This window comes from Protomyctophum parallelum, assembly GCF_964188405.1.
Source record: "Protomyctophum parallelum genome assembly, chromosome: 1".
NCBI lineage: Eukaryota > Metazoa > Chordata > Actinopteri > Myctophiformes > Myctophidae > Protomyctophum > Protomyctophum parallelum.
The window spans coordinates 87694925-87708109 of NC_139697.1; the positions used below are offsets into that span (position 1 = coordinate 87694925).

The 13185-nt window shown below is 42.9% G+C and overlaps 1 protein-coding gene across 4 annotated transcripts in view; it reads left to right on the forward strand.

The window, feature by feature from the left end:
* The window catches only part of gria3a (glutamate receptor, ionotropic, AMPA 3a), a 130215-nt gene that overhangs the window by 50374 nt on the left and 66656 nt on the right, over positions 1-13185 (forward strand). For all 4 annotated transcript variants that reach the window (XM_083782926.1, XM_083782927.1, XM_083782928.1 and 1 more), the window contains exons 5-8: positions 8879-8932; positions 9508-9669; positions 10052-10219; positions 10928-11032. In XM_083782926.1, coding sequence (XP_083639052.1) covers positions 8879-8932; positions 9508-9669; positions 10052-10219; positions 10928-11032 — 489 coding nt within the window. The remainder of the gene's footprint in view (positions 1-8878; positions 8933-9507; positions 9670-10051; positions 10220-10927; positions 11033-13185) is intronic.

The following is a 13185-nucleotide window of genomic DNA, read 5'->3' on the forward strand; positions in this document are numbered from 1 at the left end:
TCAGGGCAATTAGTATTTGGTTTACTGGGCTCAAAGAAACATTCATTAGTTTGTAGTTGCCTTCATGACGCGGACATGGTTGAATTGTGGTTAAAATCATCCAAATAAAATCTTTTTTAGTGGAATGAATTGATTGGAGATAAGATAGATAGCCGCTTAAAATCCTTGACAACTGCTACTTTTTTCTGATATTCAAGTTGTCATTTGTAATTCAATTATCTGATGGTCTGTATGGTATATACAGTATATACTATATTTCCTGCAATTCGATGTTTACTGATTCTTAACACAAAATACCTGTAGACATGTTACATGTGTGTCTCTGTACTGTACAGTACAGTATGTGTGCATGTCTGTGTCTACGTTATTCAATTTGTTTGCGTGTGTGCGTGCATGCATGTGTACGTGCATGTGTACGTGTGTGTGCATGTGTGCGTGTGTGCGTGCGTGTGTGTACTCATTTGAACCATTTCTCCTTTGCCAATACAGTAAATACAGTATACAGTAGGTGATTGTAACCCCTCTTTATTATTGGCTGACACCATTGCAGCTTTGTGATCATATCTCTCCAGCCCTGAGCGATTTTTAAGGGACTGCAGCCGAGAGCTCTAGTGAGAGGAGAGTTCGCTCTTCTCTTCACTGATACCAGAGATCTCCATATATGGGCATAGTCTGAGCGCAGATATCCACGTGTATCTCCATATAATGGGCGCGTGACGTGCCGGTTTAAGTGTGCTACAGACGCCATCCGCAAGCTGCCACAACTTGAATTATATTAGTGATTAATAATTCGCTATTCTTTCGGGTTTTTTGTGAGTCACATCTAAAAAAACAGAAAAATGATATGGTCGCAATGTCTTGTTTGTTTCGTAGATGAGAGACAGATTATGCTGACAGAGAGTAGGGGTAAGCATCCATTTGGGGCGTCAGCTGTTAAGATTTATATCTGCCGTGTTGAGTTACAATTTGTTACGTTGGTTGAAAAGTGTCTGTCTGGCTGACTAGCGTTGAATGAGATTGAATGGAAGGCAGACAAATACACAATAATAATATATTTGGCAATGTATCAATTCAGCCACAACAGTATAGTGCTGTACTGTAGACACAGCAGCCATTATGTCAGACCAGCCAGCACCTTGAGCAGCAGTACGTGTCCAGATATCTCAAGGACGATTCCTTCCGTACGTGAGCTGTCAAATCAACACTTGCTTTAGCATTATATCCGCTCCTAGTGTAAGTAGGACACACTGTCCCATAACAGCCACAACAATCGTCCTACTATAAATAGCCTACCCTCCTAGCCTGACGGAAGAGCTCTCACAAAGAGCCCAAACACAACTGAGATCACTCAGACATCAGTGAGCACCATTTTTGACAACTCTTTTTGAGTGGTTGTATGACTGGAGGTCACAGTTATTCTTTATCCCATCATCAGATGCAATCACACGATGCTTCTGCCCATAACAGCAGTGGGTGTGGGACCTTAGATATGATAGTATACCATCTGATTCCATTTGTACTGTCTCGGAGAGAGTTTAGATTTATAAAAGGGTCCATTCGGTTCTATTTGTATACCTGTATATCCAGTTGTGTACACTCTTTAGAGTTACAGACCTGTAAGCAGGGACGGATTAACCCCCCGAGGGCCCCTGGGCCGGTAATTTTTGCAGGGCCCCCATAGCGCGCGTACGCGCAAAATGTTTGTGTTTTTCCGTGTTTTTATCATCTTTTTGACCTAAATTTAACAAAATCAATGGCCAATGAAGGGCCCCAGGAGCCCTTTTCAGGGCGTCAAACCTAGTACCTTACGGTCCAATTTCCCTGAAGGGCCCCTGAGAGCCAAGGGCCCCTGGGCCACGGCCCCACTGGCCCAATGGCTAATTTGTCCCTGCCTGTAAGGGTCCATTTGGTTCCATGTGTACACTCAGAGTTACAGACCTGTAAGGGTCCATTTGGTTCCATGTGTACACTCAGAGTTACAGACCTGTAAGGGTCCATTTGGTTCCATGTGTACACTCTCAGAGTTACAGACCTGTAAGGGTCCATTTGGTTCCATGTGTAGTTGTGTACACTCAGAGTTACAGACCTGTAAGGGTCCATTTGGTTCCATGTGTACACTCAGAGTTACAGACCTGTAAGGGTCCATTTGGTTCCATGTGTAGTTGTGTACACTCAGAGTTACAGACCTGTAAGGGTCCATTTGGTTCCATGTGTACACTCAGAGTTACAGACCTGTAAGGGTCCATTTGGTTCCATGTGTACACTCAGAGTTACAGACCTGTAAGGGTCCATTTGGTTCCATGTGTACACTCAGAGTCAACAATGTACATTAGTCTTACATTTCTTACAGGATACTGTGATGATCAATACCTTTGCAAGTATACCTACAAGGATACATACATACAGTACTACATTATGTGAACATGCACATGCTTTAAGGGGCCTCATCCCCTTCATTTATCTCCCTGGTGAGTAATCTACCCCTCCCTTTCCCCCCCAGTTATTTCCCCTCTGGCAACAGCTTCATCCTTTTTGTTTTGCATCCAGGCCTAATATCGACCCAATCAATCTGACATTTTCTTATTTATAATTCATATGCTGATGATGCCAACCGTCAACCATTTGTACTCAGACTACCATTTTACTTTGGTATATTTGTCGAGAGAGAGAGAGAGAGTAGTGCTTTATTTGATTTGGGTGCTGTGGGAGTTATTCCTCTCCTATATGGGCCCTGTTGGTCTGTTGGTGACTTCGGTGAAGACTGGGCTAAGACATGAAGTACCGCCAGGCCTCAGGAAGACAGAGAGTGACATAGAGCCCTTCTTTCCCAAATACTTCTCATCAATAATAGAGGCGCTGTAGACTGCAATCCTGTCCATAGGTTCAGTTTGCCTGTGTGCGTGCGTGCGTTGCGTTGTGTTGCGTGCGTTGCGTGCGTGCGTGCGTTGCGTGCGTTGTTCGTGCGTGCGTTGCATGCGTTGCGTGCCCACTATACACATGAGAGTGTATGAGCATGCAGGGAGGGAACGGAGAGAAAGGGAGAGCAAAGTGGGAAGTGAGCCATGCGGCATAAAGCATCCTCTGTAGTGCTGAGGAGGGAACATTAGGAGGGCTCTATGCTCAGTGGACGTCTGGAATTCCACACCCAGGGAGAGTATATAGTATAGTACGATAGTAAAACGAGATGTGTCTGGACTGGAATGACATCGGCGTAGAGGTAATGTAATCCTGAACTGAAAGTTAACATAACGAGTGGCATTTGTTTTAGTAGCATAAAGCATGATGATATCAAGTGAATAATTTAGCATAGACACACTATGAGGGTGCGACCCAGCTTCCAGTCTCCACTTGACTAAACTAAAATGCCATATCATGTCACTGCATTATGATGAGTCATTAAGAATAATGTTCTAGATCAATAGGTCAATGAAGAAATTCCATTGACCAAATCTGCAGGTGGCTTTAGGTAATCGGTATTATTTTATTTTATTTTACTGTGCAACTGCGTCAATGACAAAAATATACATTATGGTCAGAAAGCGTTAAGTAGAACTGCTGACGCTAATACACTATGGACCAGAAGTAGGTAACCGGTGAAGAGATGCAGGACACAAAATAATTATAAAGCAATAGACTTTAGGTTAGAGATTACGACACACAGGTATTTACTGTACATGTTGTTAGTGGATAGCACGATTGTATAATAAACTACAAATATGTCAATTATAATAAGTATACCATACAACAGCAGCTACAGTATGTGTATTATGATTGCTGACAAAGATGTGTCACGATATTATTTACAACAGTGCTAACATTACAATGTACTTCTACATTATACATAATTCTCTTAATGTAACATGTAATATTAGAAAAAACAGAACAATAGACACGGATCCTGGAAGGTAGTAAGGGCGTAACTGTTTGCTCCCTGAGAGCAAACAGTCTGGTTTTATACACATCCTCAGTATATATTTCAGGTATATTTCAATTCGTCATCAGTTGTCAACATATTTAGGTGGAATAACCCATTTAGACCTGATTTAAAAACATTCACTTTGAAAGAATATATATTCAAAGATTTGCGACACATTTTTACGATTTTTCAAAAATAGCAGACTTACAAGCTCGTAGCTTGTAGATCTGCTATTTTTCAATAGCTAAATTACGACATAATGTTTAAAACACCAAAAGGGGTTGAAGTGAAATGGTGAAAAGTGAGGCTTGTCACTTGTGCTTCCGTAGGAACAGTGCAACACTGTGCCATGGCTCCAGTGTGCTTAATTAGAATGGATTCTCCTTGGAGTATTTAGGCTAATGGTCTTGTAACCCAGCACCAAACAAAAAAGGGAAAAAAAATCATATCTACACTTACTGTACTGGGGGTGGGTCACTGGTTCAAGGATTAAGATTAGTGTGACCTATAGGACAACTGTTGTCCAAACCCCTTACCTGTTTCTACTCTCTATGTCTCTGTCTCTATCTGTCTCTATCTGTCTCTATCTGTCTCTATCTGTCTCTAGCTGTCTCTGTCTCTGTCTCTGTCTCTGTCTCTGTCTCTGTCTCTGTCTCTGTCTCTGTCTCTGTCTCTGTCTCTGTCTCTGTCTCTGTCTCTGTCTCTGTCTCTGTCTCTGTCTCTGTCTCTGTCTCTAGCTGTCTCTGTCTCTCTGTCTCTCTGCCTCTGCCTCTGCCTCTGTCTCTGTATCTGTGTCTGTCTCTGTGTCTCTGTCTCTGTCTCTGCCTCTGTGTCTCTGTCTCTGTGTCTCTGTGTCTCTGCCTCTGTGTCTCTGTCTCTGCCTCTGTGTCTCTGTCTCTGTCTCTCTGTATCTGTCTCTGTCTCTGTCTCTGTCTCTGTCTCTGTCTCTGTCTCTGTCTCTGTCTCTGTCTCTGTCTCTGTCTCTGTCTCTGTCTCTGTCTCTGTCTCTGTCTCTCTGTCTCTGTCTCTGCCTCTGCCTCTGCCTCTGCCTCTGTCTCTGTCTCTGTCTCTGTCTCTGTCTCTGTCTCTGTCTCTGTCTCTGTCTCTGTCTCTGTCTCTGTCTCTGTCTCTGTCTCTGTCTCTGTCTCTGTCTCTGTGTCTCTGTCTCTCACTGTCTTTCTCTCAGTGGTAAATGCCATGGTGCCTATTATACCTTATAGTAGATGTTATGAATGATGGTCAGATTTTTATTTGACGTGTTAAATGCTATAAACTATACACGTATGAAGTAAAACAAGGAACGATTCAGCACATCCATGTGCTGAAGAGTTATGGCCTTTATTTCTGCTGCCTATTATGTTCCCTGTGCTCCTGTTTTGCTGCTGTGTCCTGCTCCCGAGAGGCACCCGGCTGTCTATCAAAGCTGATGCACAGTGGGACCTCCTTGCTGCTATAAATCCTGCGTATTATTCCCTGCTGAATCACTGTCACACCACTAATGGATTTATTTACTTTTTGAGTTATTTGTATAATGTCCCTATTTTTGGGGGGCATGTCAGTAGAGGTGAAAGTAAATACAAAAGCAATTCAGAAGCCTTTTATTTTTTTAATAGCGAACATAGCAGATGTCACAAGGAGGCACATTGTATCCTTTTTGTACATCAGCTCTTTCAGCTACATACTGTACAACGTACACACATGGTATGAGTGGTAAAGTTATGCTGGGGCTTGAAATGAGTTATCCGTATCCACAGCAGAGACATAATCAGTTCTCCGTTATTTAAAATTCTGGCCACAGACACTTGTTGTGTAAAAACAACAAAAGAAAAAAAAAGATCATTGTGGTGATTATTGTTGCAATTATCCATATAGTGCAAATATTAAAGCACATTGCAGTTAATGACACTTTGTGATGTCCAAGAAGTCTAAAGCCATAGGCCTGAGTTGTGTTCTTGTGACTCATTGGTATCGAGACTATCCTTTCCTTTCAATGATCATTAAAAATGCACGAGCCAATCAATGCTCTCCTCTCGGTTTCAAATTGTAATTATATATGCCTCTTGAATCAGTTCTTACTACCCTTTTTTGAGGAATACATACATATATAGTAATACAGTGTATATTAATTATTTTTTATATATATATATATATATATATACTGTATAAAGCTGAGACACACATCCTTGGCCTATTTGGTTTGAATTCAGGTGACACAGTTTCCTCTCCGTGCTGTTTATAGAAATGTCACACACTGCTGTATACTGACTTTGAAAGCTGATTGAGACTTTACCCACTTAACCGTTTCCCCACCAGGATTAATTAATAACATGCCAGGATATCGTGCCGCTCAACCCTTATTGTTAAGATTAAACACCATCATTCAACATTAAGAGCAGGGATATTGATATACAATAACAACCCCCCCCCCCATGGGGAACAGAAATCACAGAGCCCACCGGTGGTGCTGGGGTGGCGGTGGGAGCGTAACAACCAGGAACCATTAAGGCAGGACGAATGCATGCAGTCTAGGTGAGCTTAAAACCCATTCTGGGCGGGAACCCCTTTTGGTGTTAGCATTATGTTATGCTTTAGCTATTGAAAAATAGCAGATCTACAAGCCCATAGTGCGCCACCGAGTGGCGCGCTACGAGCTTGTAGGTCTGCTATTTTTGAAAAATCGAAGAACGACTGACATAGAAACGTAGCTTTTTCAGAAAACGGTCAGAATGTAGAAGACATTTTTAGAATCTGATCTCAGGTCAGAATGGGTTAAATACCCCGCCCAATTGGTCAGCTGATACGCCACATCAGCGTATGACATGTGGGTCTTGCAAACACTGTAATAATGCACATAGTAATGCAGCGTATTAACCCCCTCAAGTATACAGTATATGTACAGTATGCACCCATGAGCATAGCATGAAGCTGCTCGAGTGAACTAACTCCGCAAGCTACGTATCATTTATTACAACTGTAAAAACTCATGTCATACATGGTATACTATGACGAATATAATATGCTAATGTATTGTCCATAAAACTGAAAGAAAGATGGGAACAGAAGCAGTGGATCATCATCTTGCTTGGAGGATAAGACCAAGTGAACATTTCAGTTTGCATACAGTAGCTCATGGGCGTGTATAAATACTCATCCTGAAACTGCGTGGGATGGTGTATAGAGAGTGGAGAAAATAAAACAATCACCCCCACTGTACAATATCTTCTTGAAAACAATTAGCTCATGGAAAAGAGAGAAACAGAGTTTGGTCAGGTAATTTGAAAATGATATAAACATCCCAGTTTTTAAATAGCTACGGTGCTGGACTCAAAAAGTGATCAAATGAAGAAGAAAATCACACCCGTGTGAACTGAGTGGTGCAACTCCGTGTGGGGGTCCAGACCCACAGGGTGCCGCTCCGGTTCCGGCGAGCCGCCCCTGCGTCCGAAACGGTTGAGTTACCGTGTGGGGGTCCCCGGGACATCCAGACCCACAGGAACGCGCCTAGGGGGCCGGGCCGGTTCCGGTGAGCCGCCCCGTGTCTGAAACGGTTGAGAAATGACAGAGTTACCGTCTGGGGTCCCCAGGGGGTCCCTCTACTGTACTGTACTGTCACACCCGAAATCATCATATATACAGTGTGGCTGCGTTAGGCTCCGTGCGTTCAGGCTGCGCAACACAACCAAACCCAACCAAACGCTATTTTCATGCTCGAACACAGCCAGCCAGGGACACAGCCAGCCAGGGACACACATAGCTCCGTATAGCACCACTCAAAAAGTGGATTGTCCGCACACAATGTAATTCTGCTCCCCGTCCTCTTTATTTCAACCTATATACCTGTACAACAACGTTTCGCCACCTCCGGGCTTTCTCGAGAAAGCCCGGAGGGGCGAAACGTTGTTGTATATAGGTTGAAATAAAGAGGACAGGGAGCAGAATTACATTGTGTGCGGACAATCCACTTTTAAATGTACCAGTTCAGACTGCATGATTTTACAACATGATGCAACCAGAAGCAGGCAGGTTGGCCATGCAGGGTTGTCTTATATTGTTTTATTTTATTGCGACTGTAGGTCACAGATTACTATGAAAACCTGTCAGTCCGTCCGTCCGTCCGTCCGTCCATCACGCCTCGTGACATGATCTATAAGGCCGTCTCCATATATGAAGTTCACGACACTGACCTCATCAAACCCTGGATAGCCATTCATGGAGAAGACTTGATCATCAGCTAGATCTGCATATATTAGAGCCGGCCAGCAATTAACTCTACATCGGACCTCAAACCTCAAACCCTTAGATCTCCATATATGGAGCTGACCTGTTCTGACATTCCATTATGTTGATCCCTCCCCACCCGTCCTTCCTCTTCGATGTCTCCCCTTTTGACTGATAGCTGTCCATTCAAACGCTAGGCGGGCCCGCGCCCCAAAGCCCGGCCAAATCTCTATATGCGCGACTGTGTTTTTGTGTGTTGTGTCAGTCACTGTGTGTGTTACAGTGTTCCTATACTGTATCTCTCTGAATTATTGTAAAACTCACACAGACACAATGACAAAGAGGGGTGAATACATAATCTGTCCCCTGGCCTTCGGCCTGGCTGAGATAAAGATGTGCGTGTGAGACACAGGCACATCTTTATGAAAGAGAAGTTTGCCTGTGTGTGAGCCCTGACCTTATTTTACATGTTGAAGTTAATGAAAAGGAACAAGCACTGTCATCAGACTCTCTCTCTCTCTCTCTCTCTATCTATCTCTCTCTCGTCTCGTCTCTCTCACACACATGTGCACGCACGCACAACTGCAACCTCCCACAGCTTTTGCAAATTGCTCTCTCCCTCTCTTGCTGTGTCTCTCTCCTGTCCACAACCACATATTAGAAGCCATTGAAACTTTTTGTTCATACACGTATAAATTGAGGTTAACATGGCTTAAACCGAACCTGTCTCTGTTTGCCTTGTAGGCGGTGATCATTGGGAAAAATGGCAGAGGGTTCCACTACATCCTTGCCAACCTGGTAAGAACTTATATCGTATAGCACACTGCCACACACAACCAAAGAAGAGCAACACCTTTCAGACCATCTCTACATTAACCCATTTATAGGCCTGACGTCGAAATAAATAAAAAGTCTTCTGAAAGAATATATTATATTCAAAGATTTGTGCCACATTTTCACGATTTTTCAAAAATAGCAGACCTACAAGCTCGCTATGAGCTTGTAGATCTGCTATTTTTCAATAGCTAAAGTATAACATAATGCTTAGTTAAAACACGAAAACGGGTTCCCGTCCAGAGTGTACATTGCCAGAATTAACTTTCAGTTCACGGAACAAACAATAACTTTAGCTCTCAGAAAAACGGAACAGGACAGTGTCTTTGTAACAACTAAACATATATCCCTATTATGTTTATTGCTTTTCAGGCTGCAGACTTTTCATTGCTTTTCATGCGTCCTTGCAGACTGTTGCATTTTTCATAAATGTTTTTCCCCCGAAAAAAAATAGCGGCAGTCTCCGGGGACCTTAATTTAGCCTGGTATTTGGTGGACTTTTACAGTATATCTGACCAGCTGTGCTCTTTTGCTCTCAGGGCTTTTCCAACATGAGCCTGGATAAGGTCGTCGCTGGCGGAGCTAACATCACAGGCTTCCAGATCATAAATCCAGACAGTCCCATCGTCCAGCAGTTCCTCCAACGCTGGGAACGCCTAGATGAAAGAGAATTTCCCGAGGCGAAAAACACTCCGCTGAAGGTCAGCAAGGCATAGCTGTCAATGTTGCACTCTCTCTCTCTCTCTCTCTCTCTTTCCTCCAGAGTCCAGTTATCTGTTTCTTTTCACAGGCTATACAAAAGAGTATAAAAGGTATACTGTATGGCTCAGATATTACAGTTACCGTTAGTTTATTTTCACAAACAATACAGCCAGTGGCAAATGTTAGGCGGTGCAATTACTGTGCCTTGAGCTTCCTCAATAGTGTGCATAACAATTAAAATAACGTAAGATAAGATGAAATAACCAATAATAAAAATAATAATATTATTTATTTAATTATTTATTATTTATTTATTATAGACACCCAGTAGTCCAGTGTGTAGCTTTGTGTGTGCTTGATGTCGAGGGGTGTGTGTTTCAGTACACGTCAGCACTGACTCACGACGCCATCCTGGTGCTCACTGAGGCCTTCCGCTATCTCCGGCGCCAGCGGGTGGACGTGTCACGAAGGGGCAGCGCTGGTGACTGCCTGGCCAACCCCGCGGTGCCCTGGAGCCAAGGCATCGACATAGAGAGGGCCCTCAAAATGGTAGGACTTGGAGGACTTTCGCTGTGACGCGAGGAGGCTTCTCTCGTATTTTTCCTCGTTCACTTTAATACAGTTTTAGTATGGTTAACGTTTAAAAAGCGACAATCTCTACGTTTTGTCGGTTGTCTACCCCTCTCCTGATGGAGAGAGCTAATTGCAACGACGTTCGAACTATACAGTAGAGTGGCACATTAGTGTCCAATCCGCTGCACTAGCTGTCTGCTTCGATTAACTTTATTGACATTGTCATCCAGTGTCTTATCCAACACCAGAATGGGAGACCAGACCACCTCCGGCTCCTACCACTGCATATGTGCTAGTTATATATGTATTAATGTACTGTACCATACAGATAAAGTTTAAAATATGTTAGACATTAAGTCCTCGATTATAGCTTTAAGATACTAGGATATTATAGCTTTATTGTTACAGGCAATTAACAATATTTGATTGTATTTGGCTGTTTGACTTTTTAAATGTAAACACAAAGGTGGAACAGCCGTTGAAAATGTGAAACTCAAAGCCAAGAAAAGCAACAACCTCTAGCCATATAGCAAAGGAAGAAATTGGTCACATGCATTTTTAAGTGACTGACACTGTACACAATTTGCATCAAGGTCGTCACCAAGGCCAGGGAGTACACGATTAAATCCGCTTGGATGCAAATAACAGATCTTATTATCACTCCCTTGCATTGGTTCATGGCAGGTGCAAGTGCAAGGTATGACAGGCAACATCCAGTTTGACACATTCGGTCGGAGAGCCAACTACACAATCGACGTGTACGAGATGAAGACAACGGGTCCTAGGAAGGTAAGTTGAACAGACATGCTCACATCATAATATACGTCACAAAACTGATATTCACACGATTGTGCCATTATAATCGAAGTACTTGGTATTGTGTACTGTGTACTGCATGATATATTATGTGAGACTAATTCATCGCTTTATTTACCTTTTTCCACTGACAAAAACGAATGGAAACTAAATGAAAACTAAGCTATGATGACTAAAACTAAGACTAAATATACTCACAATTTCGTCGACAAATAAAAACTAGACTAAACTGTTACTCCTTTTACTCTTGGTTGCATGCTGAAAATAGCTGATCTACAAGCTCACAACGCGTCACATTGCGACACGTTGTGAGCTTGTAGATCAGCTATTTTCAGCAAGTGTAAAAACAACTGTAGATTTAGTCGACTAAAATCTTATGACATTTAGTCGACTAAAACTAGACTAACACTAAGACATTTTGATTTCCAGGTGACTAAAATGTGACTAAAACTAAATTAGGTTTCAGTCCAAAGACTATATGACTAAACTAAAATTGCTAAAATTTGCTGCCAAAAACAACACTGCATAGAAGGTCTAAGCAGTCTTTGCTCAAGGCAAGTGCTTGTCTCTAAGCCACGTCAACAGTAGAACAACATGCCCTGCCGTCTGAAGTTAGCTCCAGAGACTGCAGGTGGCCTCGCAGGGCCTATGCAGGTTTACAGGGCCTATGCAGGTTTACAGGGCCTATGCAGGGCCTATGCAGGGCCTATGCAGGGCCTATGCAGGGCCTATGCAGGTTTCACTGTGTCATAATCTGGCTTTAGGGGGGCAGGCCAGAGGACACATTCTGTCAGCAGAAAAGCTATCAACACACGCGAGCGCACGCACGCACGCACGCACGCACGCACGCATGCACGCACTGTACTGTACTGTACTGTATATGTAGTAGATAGACATGAACTCAAACAGGCATGCAGACACACAGATTGACAGACAGATACACACATACACAGATCGACATGCACACCTGCATGCATGCACACACACACACACACACACACACACACACACACACACACACACACACACACACACACACACACACACACACACACACACACACACACACACACACACAGTCACACACACACACATCCAATATGTCTTGACCCTGAACTCTGACAAGGTGCCCCCACAAGTACCAAAATGAACTGGCTGTTCACATACTGTAGCACAGCTCACCAGATCCTGTTCACCACAGCCACCCGTGCACTGTACTGTATGTGCAGTGACAACAGAGTGAGTACTGGGAGTTGGGAGATCATGTAGCCTTTACAGTTCAGAACTAAACAGGACTAAAGTCTCAGGATGTCCAGTCAGTCATGCAGGAGAAGCTTAGTGAGATGCTTACTTCAACGTGAAAGTCTGTTGACCGGAATGAGTATTGAAATGAATAGTATGAGACACATCCTGACTATTTTGTATACAGTATCATCGCTGTTAGGTGGCAATCTTGTACGTTTAAAGTCATAAGCACTTGATGATACCTTTCTCTGGTTAGATATTTATAGAATATTTAGATTTAGCCACTTTTACTATCACTTTAACCCATTCTGGACGGGAACCCCTTTTGGTGTTTTAAACATTATGTTATACTTTAGCTATTGAAAAATAGCATATCTACAAGCTCATAGCGCGGCACACGGTGCCGTGCTATGAGCTTGTAGATCTGCTATTTTAGAAAAATGTGGCGCAAATCTTTGAATATATATATTCTGTCACAGTGAACGTTTTTTTAACTCATATCTTTGTTTCTGGGGACACACACACACACACACACACACACACACACACACCCTCACACACACACACACACACACACACACACACACACCATATTTTCAGATGGGGGGGTCCGTGGCCATATTCAGATAATTCTGGGGGTCCTTGACATGAAACAGTTTTAGAACCACTGACATAGAAACATAGATTTTTCATAAAACTGATTTAGAAGAAATCTTTAGAATGATCTCAGGTCTAATTCTAAATGGGTTGTAGCGATAACAGCAGATCTACAGTATGACACAATGCAACACGATAGCTTTTAGAGTTACGACACTCGTGTGTCATGTAGCATATTATGAAAAATCATAAAAAGTTGAACACAAGGTTTCTGCCTGACAGCG